Source organism: Rhinatrema bivittatum, chromosome 4, assembly GCF_901001135.1.
Source record: "Rhinatrema bivittatum chromosome 4, aRhiBiv1.1, whole genome shotgun sequence".
NCBI lineage: Eukaryota > Metazoa > Chordata > Amphibia > Gymnophiona > Rhinatrematidae > Rhinatrema > Rhinatrema bivittatum.
In genome coordinates, this window is record NC_042618.1 from 216,633,361 (window position 1) to 216,654,087 (window position 20,727).

General features: G+C 47.7%; 1 protein-coding gene across 3 annotated transcripts in view; it reads left to right on the top strand.

Annotated features, from left to right (window-relative positions):
- The window catches only part of LOC115090504, a 991,523-nt gene extending 975,753 nt beyond the window's left edge, over nucleotides 1-15,770 (top strand). For all 3 annotated transcript variants that reach the window (XM_029599682.1, XM_029599683.1, XM_029599681.1), the window contains one exon: nucleotides 15,386-15,770. In XM_029599682.1, coding sequence (XP_029455542.1) covers nucleotides 15,386-15,616 — 231 coding nt within the window. In that variant the 3' untranslated portion in view covers nucleotides 15,617-15,770. The remainder of the gene's footprint in view (nucleotides 1-15,385) is intronic.
- The last annotated feature ends 4,957 nt before the right edge of the window (nucleotides 15,771-20,727 follow it).

The following is a 20,727-nucleotide window of genomic DNA, read 5'->3' on the forward strand; positions in this document are numbered from 1 at the left end:
ATGTGTTCTCTGTTGTATCCCAGAGTTACAACAGAAAACTCTGTTATACAACAGAGTTTATTAGCAATTAATTAGCAAGTAATTAATTAGCAATTATCAGGAAGGGGTATTCCCACTGGCTGGACTGTATGACTTGCTCCCTTATGAAAAGGGGTAACATGATAATTCATAAAGTGTCCCTGTTCTAGGGTACTTTCAGGTCTGGTGGGAGCACACCACTTCTAGATACATTAAGGGAGATCAAAGAGCCAAGCTATTTATTCCAGATGTCAATAAAAAACATGGATACATACCAGTATAGAGGTCATAGTGCATACTAAACTTAGTATTCCTATTTCTCTGTATAGATTGAAGATCTGAAGGAGGAGGCCCGGGAACTGCACTGGAAGCATTAGAAGTGGCTGGACTGGCTGCATGCCAGGTGGAATGGGGATAGAGATAAGTTCATGATAAGCCCATCAGTGAGATTTTCACATAGTCTGTCTATGTCCTGTTTCCTTCACCAGCCACATTATTGGTCTACCACTCAGCAAGATCCTGTCTCTGCCTTGACTTTAAACAAACCCTCATGTAAAACATACTTTGACCTTGGCATTTCTCTGGGTCACAGGCAGCACTATCATGAAGCATTACTTTGAAGGCAACCTCGGGCCTAGCTGGAAACTCTTCGAACCCATTCCTAAATTTCTTACCACTGAAAGTATATGCCCCCGATCCTAGAAAAACCCATACACTATGTGCTACATCCTGGCCCTTGACCACAACCCAACCCTAACTTCTCTGACACAGAGTCCACTTCTTAGCCCGTAACACAAGCGAGGCACCACCTAGTAAAATATTGCTGAACCGAAGGTTGTGTATTTCAAGTAACCATGATATGGCCTAGCTACCACCTATATCGGCGGTTCTCAACCGGTGTGTCGCGACACCCTTGTGTATCATGAAGCACCGGCAGATGTGTCGCGCACCCGCTGCTCTTCCCACCCCCCCTCTCCTCACCTCAGCGAGGCGAACACTGCTGCAGTTCCTGCCTGGGATATCAGCACATTCAAGCCCCAAGGGGAACGGCAGCAGGGTTTGTGGAAGCCGGCAACAGGAACATGACCTTTTCTTCTACCCGCCCCTGTGTCCCTGAAGAGGAAGTGATGTTTACCGGGCACGTGGGAAGAAAAAAAGGCCATGTATGCATGCTGATCCTGCAGAAAGGCTCTCCCCAGCCCTGCTACACTCTACAGTTTGCCTGTGCTGCGATCATCACGGCACAGAATAGTCTGCTGAGAATGTGGCCGCCGGGATTTCCTGCCGCGCGGCTGTTGGGGAAATCCGTTCATCAGTTGCCCAGGACCCGGAGCTGACGATCAGTGCTGGCTGGCCACTTTGCCAGGGGTTGCAGGAGTATGGTGCCGCTGCCCCCCCCCCCCCCCTCGCCTTGGCCCGGCTCCGACATCCCCTTCTCTCACCAGCGTGACACCAGCATGAAAATATAAAATTTATAATGATAAACTGCCAAAAAATAAAAGAAAAGGCTGGTTGGGGAGAAGAAAAAGCATAGAATTACATTCTCAGCTGATTGCTCTGTGCCGCGATCGCAGCACAAGCAAACAGCTGAGTGCTGCCTTCTTACCACTGCGGGGTGGGGGAGGTCACTCCTGTTGCAGTTTCCAGCCTGTCAGGACTCTGCTTTTAATAGCAGCATACCAGCTACCTTGTGCTGTAGCTGCCATGTGTGCTGGGGGTGGGGATGGGGGTGAGAGAGTGAGCCACAATGTGTGTAAATGTATGAGAGATCGTGTGTGATTGAGAATGTGTGTGTAAGTAAGGGAGAAAATGGGTGAGAGCGAGAGACTGCTCAGGAAAGTCACTGGTGTGTGTGAGAGAAAGATTGGTCAGGGACGTGACTGTTGTGTGTGTGTGAGAGAAAGAAACATTGATCAGGGAGGTGACTGGTGTGTGTGTGTGTGTGTGTGTGTGTTTGAGAGAAAGAGAAATTGGTCAGGGAGGTGACTGGTATATGTGTGTGTGTGTGTGTGAGAGAGAGAGAAAGATATTGGTCAGGGAGGTGACTGGTGTATGTGTGTATGTATGTGTGTGAGAGAGAGAGAAAGATATTGGTCAGGGAGGTGACTGGTGTATGTGTGTGTATGTGAGAGAGAGAGAAAAAGATATTGGTCAGGGAGGTAACTGGTTGTGTGTGTGAAAGAAAGCGAGATTGGTCAGGGAGGTGACTGGTGTTTGAGAGACAGAAATTGTGTGTGTGTGTGTGTGTATGTGAGATAGTCTAGTCATGGGCCCTAAGGAAGAGGAGCGTGAGGGCAGAGCTTCAGCAGCCATTGCTGCTTCTGGTGTGTGCTATTGGCCTACAAGGGAAAGGAGTAGGAGAGTTACTGGAGAGGGTAAGTAAAGGTGGCTTTTTAAGTTTATCGGTCTTGATTGACTGCCATTTTAATTATTGGGTATTATGTGATGCGTTTGAAATATTTTATTGGTGTTTAGAGAATATGTAATAATTTTGTAAGTTTTTAATGAGTGGATGTTATTCAGTTTATCAGTTGTTTTAAAACATGTATTATATTTATTAGTCTAGTTTTAGAATTATTATTTTATATTACTTGAGAAATGTATAAATAGAAATGTGGAAACAGAAACTGAACTGGAAACAGCAAGAAGCCAGACTAAGTGTATGCAGTGCAATAACACAAAAACAAAAACATGAACTTGATGGTCACTTTATTCTGTATTTGGTGAGGGTCTGTCTGTGTTCTGCATGTGTGACCCACATAAGTGTATTCTGCAAGCTTGTAGTTTCTGTGTAGGGATCTATAGGAGGTGTATTGGTGTTTAGGGCCTGGTTAAATATTTGTAGTGTTATCTTTTCATAGGTAGGGCTGTTACTGTTTGAATAAGTTCAATAATGCAGGTGTAACTTTTAGTGCATTAGTTTGTGTACATTATTGCAGATCCAGGGAGTCTGTTAGGTGCTATATTTCTGTTTTGCACTAAATGCAGAGTGGCTTTTTTGGGTTTCCATTCCAATTTGTCTCCATATTTGTACTTTACGGTCTTTCTGTACTTGGTAAAGGTCGATCTATGTGTGTGACTGAGGTTTTTTGCTAGTATGTAGGCATTTTATATCAATATTATTTGTTGTGCTTTCTCAATAGGACATGTATTGGTGGTAAATTACTGTCTTTTCATAAGGAGGGCTATTACACCTGGTAGGAGAGAGTGTTTATGTTGCTGTTGCTGAGATGGCACTAGAAATACCTTTTTTGTATGGCAAATTGAACGGGGAATGTCCTAGTTCTGTTCTGCACCCATTGTTGGGGGGTCAGGGTGGTTCCTGTAGATACAGAATATGTGTTTACATTTAGCCCCGTGATGATCATGTGTTCAGTGTGTCAGGCATGTGAGAACCATCTGTCAGGTGTGTCCTGACAGAAAAAAGGTTGAGAACAACTGACCTATATGATGTGGGTGTCCTGTAGCTAGAAACACTTCCCTTTGCCTACACCTCTCATAGGAAAGGAATGCCCTCTAACTGCCTGCAAGATCATGCACATCGCACCCTGGAGCATATGAGCACATGAAATGACACAAATGTTGTATTCTCTTCATAGATGGCACCTCCTCCTCCACAGAAAGTGGAGAAAGATAACAATGAGGGGCCAACTCCTCCTCCTGCTGCTGCAGCTGACACCATCACTGGGGAGCAGCAGCCACCAAGATCGGCCTCCCCTCCACCACCAACTGGAGGGAACCTGGCAGTCCAGCCTCTCCCCTTCACGGGAGACCCCAGGCCAGCTACACAAACCATCCTTTTCCCTATCCCAGTAGGGCCTCCTTTCCTTCCCTGGGATCTAGGCATACAGAGACTCGGGCTGGGTAGCCCTTGCTGGCTGAGGGAGGCCCAGACCCCCTGTGACCTCTCCCTTCATCATCTGCTGACCTACCAGTAGCTCCTGGGAAGTATTAACCTTGATGTTTACTGGCAAGTGTGGCCCCTTCATGTAGTAGGTTGCAGGTCCTGCTCTAACTGCTGGCATAGGGACAGTATGGTTTCCTTGTTAAACCTGGACCTTTGTATGACTTGCTCACTAACAGATCCAAAAACTGTGCCCTAGTCCTGTATTCTCTCTGTAAAGGGTGCCTTCTCCTCCTCCTCTGTTCTCTCTCCCTCCTCAGCCATTGTGACATGAATATCCATAAGGCCATTAGAGTCATATTGAAAAGGGAATCCCCACCACTGACTCCCACCTCCCCTGTAGGTCCAAATAACACACACTCCCACCCCCCTGAATAGCCCTGTATATCCCAGTTAATCCCCCAATTTGTTCCAGTAACTCCCCCACCCCCCCTATAAACCTGTATGTCTCAGTTATCACTCAGTATGGCTCAGTCTACCCCAGGTACACTCCCCCCATATAACTCAGTCTGTCCCAGTGACCCCCACCACCATATGACCCAGTCTGTCCCATGTAGGTCCAGTCTGTCCCAGGAATACTCCCTCTTTCCTCTTAGCCAGCTCCTGTGTCCACTCTCCCAGCGAAGCCAGCCCACCTAAGGCCAGGGTAAAATTCAAACTGAAAGTTTGGACTTGTGTGCATAAATAAGTAATACTAAATGTACTCATGTACATTTGATGATGTTAGTGCAGATGTCACTTTTGAAATAGCTCATTATGTGCATACATACAAAACCCACCCCAATAGGTCCCTAACACCTCCTTTTTTACATGTGTATTTTTACATTTAAAGCGCATATACACACATATGTGACTCCTTTTTCAAATACGCATTATGCACGAACGCTCTATTTTGGCACATAAGCCTTTGAAAATTTACCTTTATATCATGTACTCTTATGTGCATGGGAAGAAGCATTCTGGGGGTGCAGTCAGGTGGGTTGGGCGTTAAAAGCATACTTTTTTATTGTCAAAACTATGAGGGTAATTTTTGAAAGGATTTACATACTTAAAAATGTATTTTACACTTGTAAATACACTTTTGAAAATTGCTACAATATATGCCATTGAATTATAAATAGGTTTTACTCGCATTAAGTGCACTTAATGCTGGTAAATGGCTTTTGAAACCTGATATGATACTATGTTACATTTGCATGCGCAACTCCTTGGAAAATTCACATGTAAGTGTATAAATCCTTTTGAAAATCACCCCCAAAGTGTATATGTGCCAGTTAACTTTTCCACGACGTTAAAAAAAATTACCCCAATAGGTCTCCAACATATGCAAATGTATCTTATGCATATTCATTGAATATCTTGAATAGCCAACTGGCTATGGGGTCTGAAGAATAGTTTTAGAAAGCCCGGGAACAGAAGATCCCATGAATCCCTAACTCCATTCTAAACTTTATGCTTTCTCCACTAGATTGTTCCTTCTCCATCCTCAGTATTCAGAGTTAAATTACTGTTTATGAATTAAAAATACACCAAACTCTAAGTCTGATGGAACTATGTGTTTTAGACTATTTGTTTTTCTGGCCAATTTTAGCTCTCAGAGACACTGTTTTCGTCCCTGGTTTAAATCAGCTTCATAGATCTGAAAGATGAATGAATTGTTTTAGAATGGATGGGTAGAAACTAAAGAAGGAAGAAATATTCCAATCATGCATGAATATTTGCTGGATGCAGAATTGGTTTGTTGACAGAGTTTATGAAAATTCCAATTTTATGACCCCCTCTATTTTTTTTGTAAGGTGTCATTATACCTAAGAAAGTATTATAGAGAATGAGGCTACAAGAGACAAAGAAAAAGCCAGTGAGAAACCAGATAAAGAAATACTTAAAGGGAGCAATTTTCAGAACAACGTGGGTACTTGCAAACCAATGGACTTGGCATCAGTTCTCAAAGGGAGGGGCGGATTTTAAAACAATACGCGCGCCGGTACTTTTGTTCGCGCCACCGGCGCGAACAAAAGTACACCAGATTTTATAAGATACGCGCGTAGCCGCGCGTATCTTATAAAATCCGTGGTCGGCGCGCACAAGGGGGTGCACATTTGTGCAACCTGCGCGCGCCGAGCCCAGTGCGGCCTGCCTGTTCCCTCCGAGGCCGCTCCAATTTCGGAGCGGCCTCGGAGGGAACTTTTCTTCGCCCTCCCCCCACCTTCCCTTCCCTTCCCCTACCTAACCCACCCCCCCGGCCCTATCTAAACCCCCTCCCTTACCTTTGTCGGCAAAGTTACGGCTGTTGAAAGCAGGCATGACTTTGCGCGCGTCGCCGGCAGCCCCGCTCCGTCCTCCGGTCCCGGGGGCGTGGTCCGGAGGCCTCGACCACGCCCCCGGGCTGGCACCACACCCCCGGGCCCGCCCCCGAAATGCTGCGTCGTTTCGGGAACGCCCCCTAACACGCCCCCTCCCTCCCCGTTTCGAAAGCCCTGGGACTTACGCGCGTCCCGGGGATTTACGCGCTCCGGCGGCCTATGCCGGCGCGCGCAGGGGTTTTAAAATCCGCCCCGGAAAGCACGCATATAGGGGTAGATTTTCAGATGTACGTGCGCTACCCGGCACGCCCACTTGAATGCCCAATTTTATAACTTGCGCGCGCAGGCACGCGCAAGTTATAAAATCGGGGGTCGGCACGCGCAAGGGGGTGCACACTAGTGCACCTTGCGCGCTCTGACACCCACGGGCTTCCCCAGTTCCCTCCCAGGCTGCTTCGAAATCAGAGCGGTCTGGAAGGGAACTTCCCTTCCCCCTAACCTAACCTTCCTACCCCTTCCCCTAACCTTCCCCCCCCCCCCAGCCCTATTCTAACCCCCTCAAAAGTCTTAACAAACCTTTAGGTTGCGCACACCAGCAGCCTGCCGGCACACAAATGGCCACTGTGTCAGAGGCCTCTGGCCCCGCCCCTGGACCGCCCCGCCCACACCCTGCCCCCTCCCCGCCCCTTTAGTAAAGCCCCGGGAATTAGGCCCAGCGATGCGCATAACCCACCCTACTTGCATAAGGCTTTTAAAATCTGGCCCATACTTTCTCTCTGAAAATTGCCTAAGGGGAATGTACCAACAGAGATTTGCAGTACTTGCATTTTCTGCAGGTACATTGTCCAATCAAAATAATGAGTGTTGTTTTCAAAATGCAAATCTACTTGCATTATTGCCTTCTCCATCTTTATCCTGCCTCCCAGCCTGCCTACTATTCCCACAGGTCAAAGTACCTGAATTGTTGATCCCAACCCGTACTTTAACCTATGTACAGAGTGGGCAATTTTCAGACAGCCTATTTATCCAGGTAAATGGCTTTTGAAAATTGCCCTTTAGAAAACAAGTTGTTAATACAATTTTTGCAGTATAAGCAATTGACTTTGAAAAACTGAGAACAGACAGAGTCACTGTTAATTTGTCTTGCATACCAAGAATCATATGGATGCACAGCTGCAGAGACATTGAGAAGCTGATATCCATCTGTTGAACCGCCGCTGCAGCATGCACAGTACACACAACAGATCCTAGAGGCATTGCCAAAATATGCAGCTGTGATCTTCCATGGGACATTTATCTGTGACAATGTATTCTTCTAGGGCTCTTAACAAATTCAAAGCTCTTATTGTCATTTCTGTGGACTCCAGTAAACCACAGGCCACTATATTACTTGCTGTAGCTGGAGCTTGTTACATAGCCCAGTGATCCAGCCCAGGATTCTATGCACTCTAAAAGACAACCAGAGTTCTCTGTCGATAAGGAAGGCTGAATTAGCCATGACACATGGGTGATGTCATCCAATGCAACTGAACAGATCCTTCTCTCCTAGCTCATAGAGCTTTTGCTGTACTAACTATGCCATACGTGTGCTACTTTGTGAGCCCCTCAGTTGTTTCTTGTCCGAGCTTCTACCGAGGCATGTACCCTTTCTCTGGCTGTTGTTGGTACTTTGCAGTTTTCTTATACTTTTCCTTCAAATTCGCTTTGAGCTGCCTTGCTGCCTCGGCAGCTCCTCAACAGTACTTTTCATTGCTAACAAAAAAAGGAAAAAGAATGTCCAGTTCCAAGAAGGTCAACTCTAGGAGCTTCAAGACTGTGTGTGTGTGGCTGCAAGATGTCCAGTACTCATGGCCACAATATTTGTTACAAATGCCTGGGCCAATACAACCAACTGCTATGACAGTAGCTGGATGTCACCAAAGTCCTAAAGGAACAGGGCTTGGAAGATGGAAGAACGCAGGTCAGTGAAAAGTTGGAGTCATTCTTTCTCTCAGAGTGGGGCCTCCTTGGGCTGTCCCCTTGCTAAGTTGAGCAGGAACTCCTTGATTAAAGCTCCCCCTTCTGCAGGGCTGGTTTCCTGATCTGCTGTAGCACTGGGGTTGTGCAAGATGCGAAAGTGTCGGTGAGTCCTTCGACACATACCCTGCAGGCTTCATTGGCACCATGTGTTGGAACCGGCAGTTTAAATCAGGATCAGCCTTGCCAACCTACCCTGTACAATTGACACACTGAGCCCCAATGCAATTGTCACATCAGCCCTCAACCCTATTCATGCACAGGCCCTCAGCTCCTGCATATCTGTCATCACATCAGGCCTCTATTCAACTGATACAGCTATTCGCTTTGTTAACACATCCAGCCTCACAATCATCAATGCTCCATACCTCAGCACCAGGTCCGGCGTGTCTCATTAGTCGAACTACGTGGTTACTAGAGATGTGAATCGTGTGATCGATGATCTTAACGATCGATTTTGGCTGGGGGGGGAGGGAATCAGATCGTCGCGGTTTTGTTTTTTTAAATATCGTGTAAATCGTAAATCGGGGGAGGGCGGGAAAACCGGCACCCTAAAACCCACCCTGACCCTTTAAAATAAATCCCCCACCCTCCCGAACCCCCCCAAAATGTCTTAAATTACCTGGGGTCCAGTGGGGGGGTCCCAGTGTGATCTTCCACTCTCGGGCCATGGGTGCGTTGATAGAAATGGCGCCGGCGCTACCTTTGCCCTATCATATGACAGGACAAAGGTAGCGCTGGCGCCATTTTGGTTCCTGTCCCCCGACGTCACGGACAAAAGTCTGCTGGACCCCCAGGGACTTTTGGCCAGCTTGGGGGGGCCTCCTGACCCCCACAAGACTTGCCAAAAGTCCAGCGGGGGTCCGGGAACGACCTCCTGCACTCGAATCGTGTTGCCGTATTGCAAAATGACGCCGGCCATATGGCCGGCGCCATTTTGCAATACGGCAATATGGCCATACGGCCGGCGCCATTTTGCAATACGGCAACACGATTCGAGTGCAGGATTATTTTAAAGGGATTTATTTTAAAGGGTTGGGGTGGGTTTTAGGGTTGTTTTAGTGTGCCGGTTTTCCCCCCCTCCCCCGATTTACGATTTACACGATATTTAAAAAACACAAAACTGCGACGATCTGATTCCCTCCCCCCCCCAGCAGAAATCGATCGTTAAGACGATTTATCACACGATTCACATCTCTACAAACCAGTTGTCTGACCTCTGGGGTCACCCATCAATTGACTTGTTCACATCATATCTGCTCCAGATGGTTTTCTCCTCAAATGGAATGCAGATCTGCTGTATGCCTTTCCTCCACTTCCATTGATAGCGAGAATGGTGCAGAAGGCAGTGGGCACTCAAAGACTGAGCATGTCTTTTCCTCATTGCTCCAGCGTGGATCAGGCAAGTGTGGTTCTCATACCTTGTCAGGTTGTCAGTCAGCACTCTGATCTTTCAGACTTCACTCAAGAGGAGGGTTGCCTATGTCATCCAAACTTCCTCTTTCTAAAATTGACAATATGGATGTTGAGTGCTCGTTAATCTGTTACTATCCAAGAAATTTGAGAATATCATGATTTCGGCCAGGAAGCCATCCATTAAGAAAGCATACAATTTTAAATGTAAAGGATTTTCATCTTGGTGACAAGGAGCTTTCTGAACCCATTTGCCTCTGCTCCTAAGGATTTGGTTCAGTACTCATGATTCAGTGCATGCGTGGGAATTCCCACGCATGCTCAGTAGAACACAAGCTGTATGAGCTAGGAGAGAAGGGTTCATTCGGTGCCATTGGATGACATTACCCACATGTCATGACTAGTTTATCCTGCTGTCTATGGAGAATCACGTTTACAATAAGCAAACTTGCTTTCATGTATAGGGCAGATTTCCCAGTCCAAAGGCTGTATCTAACTAACTGACTAACTGTAGCTAGATTTCTATTGAGGCAAGTCTGTGTCCTATAAAAAGATGATTCTCTATATTCATAATGACAGAGAAACTTACAGAGATACTGAATCTTTCCCTTCCGAAATCATGTTTCAAGGTCTGGGATGCTAAAACTTTTCATTAAAATTTTTTTTTATTTTCTTCATATTATTTAAAGCTTTTTTATAAGCTGTTGAAATTAGATAGTTTTTGGTTGTGAGAAATACAGATGAAAGGTTGTGTATTTCCCAAAACCTGACTTTGGGACGACAGCTATTATGTTTTCAGCATCTCCAAAGGAATGTGCATAAGATATATTTGCATAAATTAGTGTAGCAATATATGCACATTTATTTCATGCACATTCCTGTGGAGATCCTGAAAATCTGACTAGTTAAGGGGTCCTGGGAACAGGTTTGAGAACTACTGAACTGTGCAATAAATATGCCTTAATATTGGACCTCGCATTTACCATTCTAACTTCCTTTACTACCTACCATTGTCATGGAATATGTTACCAGGTTTGTAGTAAACTGAAAATTTGAGATCACCCCCAGATCCTACTCTTCTTTCAAGCTTAGAATTTCATCCTCTATATTACACTTCGTCCTTGAGTTTTTGCATCTTATTGTAGAATTCTGCATTTTTTTAGCATTAAATTTTAGCTGCCAGACTCTAGATCATTCCTCAAGCTTCACTAGACTTGAAAGAAGAAAATTCTTTCCTGATTGTCCCTCTGTAATGACTTATGAAAATGTTGAAAACAACCCTTCCAAGGACCGATCCCTGCAGGTCACCATTAGTAACACATTTTCCTCAGAGTGAGCTCTATTTACTACTACCCATTGTCACCTCCCACTCAACCAGGGATTCACTATGAGGCAGATTTTAAAAGCCCTACCCTCGTAAATCTAGCTGGATTTATGCGCGTAGGGGGGTTACATGCGCTGAGCCTATTTTGTATAGGCCCGGCGATGCGCGCAAGCCCCGGGACGCGCATATATCCCGGGGCTTTGTGAAAGGGGCGGGACCGAGGCCTCCGGCACAGTGGCCGTGCCAGGGGATCGCACACCGGCACGATCCGATTTTGGAGCGGCCTTGGAGGGAACAGGAAAAGCCATCGGGGCTCCCCTAGGGCTCGGCGAGCACAAGGTGCACAAGTGTGCACCCCTTTGCATGCGCCGACCCTGGATTTTATAACATGCGTGCGGCTGCGCGCATATGTTATAAAATCCAGGCACGTGGGTATTAAAATCTGGCCCTATGGTTTTTCCATAGACACAAAATGGGGGAAAAGCCTTAAATGTAGATTTAAAAACCCCTGCGTGCATAAATTCCAGGGTTTACATGTGTGGCTCGGCCTTATGAGTATAGCCAGGCAGATTTTCAAACAGGCCCGGCCATGTGCGTAAATCCCGGTACGTGAATAAGTGCTGGGTCCTGAAAAGGGGGCAGGCTGGGGGAGGGGGTGTTCTGGGCAGGGAGGAGCAGAGCAGGGCAGGATGGAGGCTGGCCAGGATAGCGGCCATTAGCCGATGTCCTGGCAAAGCGCGTGCCGGCATCCAGCCAGTGCGCATAAATTACTTCTGCTCCAGAGGAGCAGCAAGTAATAAATTAAAAACAATTCCAGCCAGGTAGGTTAAATTTAGGGGGTGGGAAGGAGAAGCAAAGGGAAAAGAAGGTTAGGCAGGGGTTTAAGGACGTTCCCTCCCAGTCCGCTCCTTAATTGGAGCGGACTGGGAGGAAACTGGGGAAGCCCGGATTGCGTCGCCGTGCGGAGTTTGTAATAGTCCCCTCCCCCTTGCTTGCACCGCACGCAAATGCACACGCCACACGATTTTATAACATGCTCGCGCTAGCATGCGCATGTTATAAAATCAGCACATTTGTGTGTGCGCGTGCGCACATACTAAAATCTACCCCTTAATTAATCTGGCATTCCAAAAATGGGTATGGGCCCTAAGGTGACTCACATCTGCCTGTGCTTAGTCCTCCAGAGCTTACTCCCGACTCTAAAGAAGCATTGAAAAGGTCAGACAGTGGAGCTGCCAGAACTTTTCTAAGTTCTCTTCAAGCCCTCAGATATATCCCATTCGGCCCCATTGCTTTATTTACTTTAAGTTTAGCTAACTCCTCATAAACACATTTTCTCTAGTCCTACTCCTGGCCCTTCTTCAGTGAACAGTGGACAGAAAAATGTGTTAAGTAATTCTGCTTTATCCTCATAAGCCTCCACATATTCCTCCCTTGCTCTGAGTCTCTCAATGCCTCTTTTGCATTTCCTCCTATCACTAACATATCTAAATCAAAGTCTTGTCCCCCTATTTTACCATATTTGTTTTATTTTCTTCCATTTCCATCTTTGCTTTCCTGACTGCTTTCCCAGCTTCTCTTATCTTTTACAGATATTGTTGCCTGCCTCTTTCTGCAACTTCTTGTGGTTTATGAACTGAACTCTATCCCTTTGTTTCCTTACTTTTTTCTGCTACTTCTTTAGAAAACTATAGCAGCCTCTTACCTTTATTTACTTTCCTAAAAGGTTAGTTGTCTTTACAATATGGGGCGGATTTTAAGAGCCCTGCTCGCCTAAATCCGCCCAAATCTGGGCGGATTTAGGCGAGCAGGGCCCTGCGCGCCGGTGAGCCTATTTTACATAGGCCTACCGGCACGCGCAGAGCCCCGGGACTCGCGTAAGTCCCGGGGTTTTCTGAGGGGGGCGTGTCGGGGGCGGGCCCGAACCGCACAGCGTTATCGGGGCGTGTCGGGAGCGTTCCGGGGGCGTGGCTACAGCCCAGGGCGGTCCGGGGGCGTGGCCGCGCCCTCTGGACCCGCCCCCAGGTCGCGTCCCGGCGCGCTAGCGGCCCGCTGGCGCGCGGGGATTTACGTCTCCCTCCGGGAGGCGTAAATCCCCCGACAAAGGTAAGGGGGGGGTTTAGACAGGGCCGGGCAGGTGGGTTAGGTAGGGGAAGGGAGGGGAAGGTGAGGGGAGGGCAAAAGAAAGTTCCCTCCGAGGCTGCTCATTTCGGAGCGGCCTCGGAGGGAACGGGGGTAGGCTGCGCGGCTCGGCGCGCGCCGGCTATACGGAATTGATAGCCTTGCGCGCGCCGATCCAGGATTTTAGCGGATACGCGCGGCCTCGGAGGGAACTTTCTTTTGCCCTCCCCTCACCTTCCCCTCCCTTCCCCTACCTAACCCACCCGCCCGGCCCTGTCTAAACCCCCCCCTTACCTTTGTCGGGGGATTTACGCCTCCCGGAGGGAGACGTAAATCCCCACGCGCCAGCGGGCCGCTAGCGCGCCGGGACGCAACCTGGGGGCGGGTACGGAGGGCGCGGCCACGCCCCCGGAACGCTCCCGACACGCCCCGAAAACGCCGCGCGGTTCGGGCCCGCCCCCGACACGCCCCCTCAGAAAACCCCGGGACTTACGCGAGTCCCGGGGCTCTGCGCGCGCCGGTAGGCCTGTGTAAAATAGGCTCACCGGCGCGCAGGGCCCTGCTCGCCTAAATCCGCCCGGATTTGGGCGGATTTAGGCGAGCAGGGCTCTTAAAATCCGCCCCTTATAGTTTAGCCCACTGTTCTTCTACTTTCTCTAGATTTTCCCATCCAGCTAATACTTCTGTGAGGTACTCCCCATTTTAACAAAGTTAGTTTTCCTGAAGTCTAGGACCCTTGCCTTAGAATGAACCATCACTGCCTGTGCTCTAATACTGAACCGTGCCTTACGGTGATCACTGGATTCCAGATAATCATCTACTATCAATCAGAAGTCCTGTCTCCATTGACAAGTACCAGGTCCAGTGTCGCCCCCCTCCCATGTGGTTTCTGGTAACAGTTGACAGAACACTTCTCCCTGCAGAGAATCCAGGATATCCCTGCTTCTAGACGTTATTGCAGCCGAATATCCCAATCAATATCCAGCAGATTGAATCCCCTAGCTTTGCACCTCCACTTTCATAACAGCTTTGTGCGTATCCTCCATTATAACTCAATCCATTTCTCTGTCAGCCAAGGAGGTCTGTATATCACACCAATATAAAAGGGTGTCCCAGTCCCTCTTTCCATATTAACCCACACAGCCTACTCCTTACTTCGTAAGCCATGCAGGTCTGTTGCTTTAATATTATTTTTCATATATAGGGTCCACTCCTCCCTTTCTAAGAGATCTAGGTGTCATAGTGGATAACACATTGAAATCGTCGGTACAGTGTGCTGCGGCAGTCAAAAAAGCAAACAGAATGTTGGGAATTATTAGAAAAGGAATGGTGAATAAAACGGAAAATGTCATAATGCCTCTATATTGCTCCATGGTGAGACCGCACCTTGAATACTGTGTACAATTCTGGTCGCCGCATCTCAAAAAAGATATAATTGTGATGGAGAAGGTACAGAGAAGGGCTACCAAAATGATAAGGGGAATGGAACAACTCCCCTATGAGGAAAGACTAAAGAGGTTAGGACTTTTCAGCTTGGAGAAGAGACGACTGAGGGGGGATATGATAGAGGTGTTTAAAATCATGAGAGGTCTAGAACGGGTAGATGTGAATTGGTTATTTACTCTTTCAGATAGTAGAAAGACTAGGGGGCACTCCATGAAGTTAGCATGGGGCACATTTAAAACTAATCGGAGAAAGTTCTTTTTTACTCAATGCACAATTAAACTCTGGAATTTGTTGCCAGAGGATGTGGTTAGTGCAGTTAGTATAGCTGTGTTTAAAAAAAGGATTGGATAAGTTCTTGGAGGAGAAGTCCATAACCTGCTATTAAGTTCACTTAGAGAATAGCCACTGCCATTAGCAATGCTAACATGGAATAGACTTAGTTTTTGGGTACTTGCCAGGTTCTTATGGCCTGGATTGGCCACTGTTGGAAACAGGATGCTGGGCTTGATGGACCCTTGGTCTGACCCAGTATGGCATTTTCTTATGTTCTTATGTTCTTTCTACCCTGTACTTCCTGAATAGATTGTAGCCTGGAATAACAGTATTCCAGTCATGATTTTCTGTCTACCGCTTCTCCATGAAATTAGGCCCGTTAGAAGGTCTGTTACATAGCAAAAAACTGTTTCATGATGCCAACTTCTATAGATGACTGCAAGTCAGTACTTTCTGTTTTTGCAAAAAAAAAATAAAAAAATGTATACATTTATTGAAATTTAAACCATGGGCATTGAAAATGTAAAGAAATCACATCTCTAAATATCTTGTCCTTACTTTTTCCAGCAACTGTTTCTATGCAACATTGACTCTCAGTCGAAATGCATCACTGTACAACAATTTTTGGTTGAGCTGAAGGCTGGGGGTGTAAGCAAGGAACATGAAGAAGCTGTGCAAAAAGAACTTCGCCATGTCAAGACACTGGACATTCTTGATTTCCTGACTTACTTGCCATTGTTTGTCCTCATCCACAACTCTGTCATTGCTAACCCACTGGACGACACCAGGACAATTTGATTGACATGAATTTTATATCAAGAGAGCAATGTTTTGCTCACAGTGTAGTGAGTTTTATGCACTGAGGTCAATATTCAGACTCAGCCAGCTAAGTAAATTAGCCGGATAAGACTTATCTGGCTAACTTAGCTGGGATATTCAGTGGTGCAGCCGTGCCGATAAATATACCCAGATAAGTTTAAAGTTAGCTGGATAAGGTATCTAGTTAACTTTATCCCTGCTCAATAGCAGGTTTAAAGTTAGCCGGATAATTTTACAGGGTCATTTATCAAACCGCAATATGGGGTAGATTTTAAATACTTGCGCGATCGCGTACTTTTGTTCGCGCACCAGGCGCGAACAAAAGTACGCTGGATTTTATAAGATACGCGAGTAGCCGCGCGTATCTTATAAAATCCGGGGTCGGCGCGCGCAAGGGGGTGCACATTTGTGCAACCTGCGCGTGCTGAGCCCAGCGCGCGCTGCCTGTTCCCTCCGAGGCCGCTCCGATTTCAGAGTGGCCTCGGAGGGAACTTTCCTTCGCCCTCCCCCCACCTTCCCCTCCCTTCCCCTACCTAACCCACCCCCCCCCCGGCCCTATCTAAACCCCCCCCTTACCGTTGTTGGCAGATTTACGCCTGCTAAAAGCAGATGTAAATCTGCGCGCGCCAGCGGGCTGCTGGCACGCCGTCACCCGACCCGGGGGCTGGTCCGGAGGCCTCGACCACACCCCCGGGCCGGCGCCACACCCCCAGGCCCGCCCCCGAAACGCTGCGTCGTTTCGGGAACGCCCCCGGACATGCCCCCTCCCGCCCCTTTTCGAAAGCCCCGGGACTTACGCGCGTCCCGGGGCTTTACGCGCGCTGGCGGCCTATGCAAAATAGGCGCGCCGGCGCGTGAGGGCCCTGCGCGCGTAAATCTGGAAGGATTTACGCGTGCAGGGCTTTTAAAATCCGCCCCTATGGCCTTATCATGTACATCCTTAGTGCAGGCGATAAGTACCATATTGTGGCAGTAATATTTAAATTTGAGAAAGAGAAGGGGTTTGGGCAGGGTAAAAACATTGTAATTCCGGTTACCGCTGCGGGTGATAATGTTTTACACATTATCGCCGGCAGTAGCACTGGAATTACCACCAGCTTTTCCATCGGCGGTATTGGGGCAATACGGTGCGGTGTGACCGCAACCGCAGCGGGCAAAATTCGCACTGCCGCAATGCGGCTGGCTGCACAATTTTGCCCCCCCCCCCCATCCCTTTTTTTTGCGCAGTTCATCATTCTGCTATAGTTATTGCAATGTGCTATAGTTATAGCAAATGATGAATCTAGGCCTTAGATAAGTTTGAATATCACTACTTTTCCAGCTAAATTAGCCAGGTAAGTAGATTCCTCCCATTATGCCACCAGATTGCTTGTTTGTGACCTGGCTAGATTTTAGCTAGATAATGACTTTTCCAGCTACAATGTAGACAGATAAGGGCCTAAATATACCAAGACTTGTCATTTAGATGGATAACTTTAAGTTATCCTTCTAAATGGCTTTTCTGTATACCTATATAGTTAATGAGTCCCTTAGAAAAATGGGTTAGGAAATTTTGCTATACTAAATTTCTCAAAAAATAAACAGATTATACCTCATTGAGGTATAGGAGTTTTTGGAGGGTTTTGTGGGGTTTTTTTGCGAAATGAGACCCATGAAGCAAATTCTGTGCTAGTTTTGCAATGTGCAAATAAGTGAGCTGCTTTACCTGGTTTTGTATTACAGAAACTCAATGATTTTAGTAAAATTTTACATGCATAAAACTATGTGTGAAATTTTATTCTTTGTGAAACTGATACATTTTGCAAACTAGGCTTAGTATATCGGCCTCAATATCTGTGAAAAGGTTATCTCTGATAAGTAATTCTGTTTTTGCCTATTTTTCAGGGAAGAAACTGCATTATCAGGAAAAAAACTGAGCTAATGCATTCTACCTAATACAGTAGCTGGTGGCCATGTCCACAAAAAAGCAATCTTGCTTACCTGTAAACTCGGCTCTTCGTGGCAGCAGCAGGAATTAGCCATAGCGTATGTATGATGTCATTTGATAGCTCTCAGAGCTCAGTAAAGACTTTACTGTGCATGCACTCTGCCTCGAGAACCCCTTTGTCACTTCCAGAGCATTCAGTATTTGGCATTTTGCAGACTCTCCAGGGAGACGGGCAGGTATTAAATATGGATAATTTATCCTGTTGTCTATGGAGAATCTGTGTTTACATATAAGCAAGACTGCTTTCTCCATCAACAATCAGGCATGAATTAGCCATAATGCATGGGGAGTCTGAAGCTGAGGGATGCAGAATAGAGCTACAGGAGAAAGGATACAGCCAATTGGTCCACACCATTGAGAATCTCTTCCACCTAAAGTTATAGGATCTTCTGCTAGAAGGTGTCCTATCCAAAATCAACACATCCACCACCTTAGGAGCAGGGTCGGTCCTTCCATCAGGAAAATGAGGCAGTTGCCTAGGGCACCAACTATTGAGAAGCAGCAAAACTGCCAGCCCTGAGCCCCTGCCTACCCAAAATAAAAAGAGAAAGCAAGGCATGACTGACAACCACCAGGAGCCATTCTGCTAGAGACTGAAAAGAAACATAAAGAAAGGTCTGGCAGGGCAACCAATGGCTCAATAAAAGTGAGTATGAGGTCTAGCAGGCCACCAGTGGATCATCTTCCTGCTGGTGGCTGAAGAAAAGAAGAAGCAATGCCTTATAGGCCACCAGTAGACCCCATCCCACTGGCAGCTGAAGAAAAGAAATAGCAAGATCAGGCAGGCCGCTGGTAGACCCCATATGACCTGTGGCTGAAGAAAAGTGAAAGGGAGACCCAGGGTGAGTCAGCTTATGTGAGAGTGAGAGAGAGAGAAAGGGAATATTAGTGAGAGAGAACATGTGTGTGTGAGAAAGCATGGGTGTGCATGTATGAAAGAGAGAGAAACCAAGTGTGTGTGTGAGCATGTATGTGTGTATGAGAGAGGGAGTGCTTGTGAAAGCATATATGTGTGTATTTATGTGTGTGAGCGAGAGAGCATGTTAATGTGTCTGAGTAGGAACATATGTGTGAGCATGTGAGAAGGAATGTGTGTGAGATGTGTGTATATGTGTATATGTGTATGAGGGATGGTGTGAGTGAGTGAGTATGTGTGTGTGAGAGACTGAACAATTTTGTGTTAGAGTATGAGAGAGAGAGAAGAAAGTTTTTGTATCACCACTAATCCATAACAATCTCAGGCTGACTGGAAATCAAAATTTCCCAGGTATGGACAGCAGAGCATTTTTAATCCTTATTCAGTTAAATTTGATGTGTTTGCTGTTCTGAAATATTGTTTTCCCGTCGATAGCAGGATGAATTAGCCATGCTGTCATGGGAACTGTCCGTCAGGCCCGGGAGGCGGAGCTTCTAAAGCGATGTCAGAGCTTTGCTCTGAGGCTGCGCATGGTTTCCCGTGCTGGAAAACGACTCTCCTCAGTCTGTTTTTCCGCGCGCGGGATCGCACGCGGAGCTTCAGACCTCCTCAGTTTCACAAGAACAAAACAACGAAGAACCTCAAAATGGCTGACCGCAGCAAAAAAGAAGGCCCCCGACCCTCAGGCTTTAAGCCATGTCAGTGCGGGAAGGTAATGTCCATCACGGACAGCCACTCTTGTTGTTATAGATGTCTGGGCCCAGACCACAATATGCAGGCGTGCCCCTCGTGTGGGCGGATGTCCCCGAGGGCGAGAAGAATAAGAGCAGAAAGGATGGGAGCCTTAAAACAGCTTCAGGAGGGTTCGTATGCCCCCCCATCAGATACCAGAACCTCGCCAGGGCCGAAGGTGCCGACGCCCCCACCGAAACAACGTGGAGGGTCGGCAGAGCCAGTGGCGCACAGACCGGGCCACGAGACCATCAAACGCCGCAGAAGGGAAGAATGGAAGGGTCGCGACCGAGACCCCTTACGAAACCGCGGCCACAACGCGCCGTTGGAGTCGCCATCTCAATCACGGCATCCACGAGGCGACGTGGCACACGGATCGACGCCAGCGCACGGCGCTGCGCATGGATCAACACCGGCGCACGGCGAGGCGCACAGATCGACGCCGACACACGGCGCAGCGCACGGATCAACGCAGACGCACGAAGATGAAGTGGCGCCGACGCACGGCGCGGCGCACGAAGCGACGCCGGCGCACATACGCGACATGACGTGCAGACGAACGTCATCACACGGAGCGATGCACACTGCGACGCCGACGCACGACGCGATACCGGCAACGCAGAAGAAAACAGTGTCCGGAACACGCAAATTGTTAAACCCGAAAACGAAAAAACACCAATACACACATAAAAAACAGAGTACTACAGGAGTGGACCAATCGAGATCCGAACCTGCCCTACAAATGACGCATACAGCAGTTACCCCGATGTGTGAAACCAATTTAAAATCGAGGAGCTTCCCTAGCCAAGGTACGCAGGCACACCAGCGGACAGGGCCGACTACCTTACACTCTCGACATGACATGCGGGCACAGGAAACCCAGTCAAGAAGTCAACCCTTGTCGATCCCCCTATCGCCCTCGGAAGAGGACAGATCCAAAAATCAATCATTGCGCTCCTCCTCGTCATCGTCTGAACCGGTCTACTCGGATTTATCACTGGTCTCACACCGCCGATCCGACCACAGCTCCTTGCAAGAGCATTTGACCAAGAAGCGGAGGATGCCAGTGGAGACTCAGGGCACCCATCCTACAGGTGGCCAGCATGACTCCGATATTCTCACCACACGGGTGAGACAACAACCAACTGGAAAACAACGGAAGCCACCTATGCCTTCACAGACAAAAGACGCTTTTACAACACTATCACTAGCATTGGCTGGATTTTACGAAGCATTGCAGTCATCCTACCAGATGCCCACCTCTCCTACGACAAGTGTGCAAGGCTCCCCACAACAATCCATCCACTCTTCCCCGGAGACGCCGAGTCAGCAGTTTCCGGCTGAACAACCGTTGACCCCTCCGCAACATCAGCCGCTGCAGTTCCCGTCGAAGAAACCGCGGGAACCCATGCCGGTGGAGGATCCACAATATACCCCACCTACTGAACAGCAGTC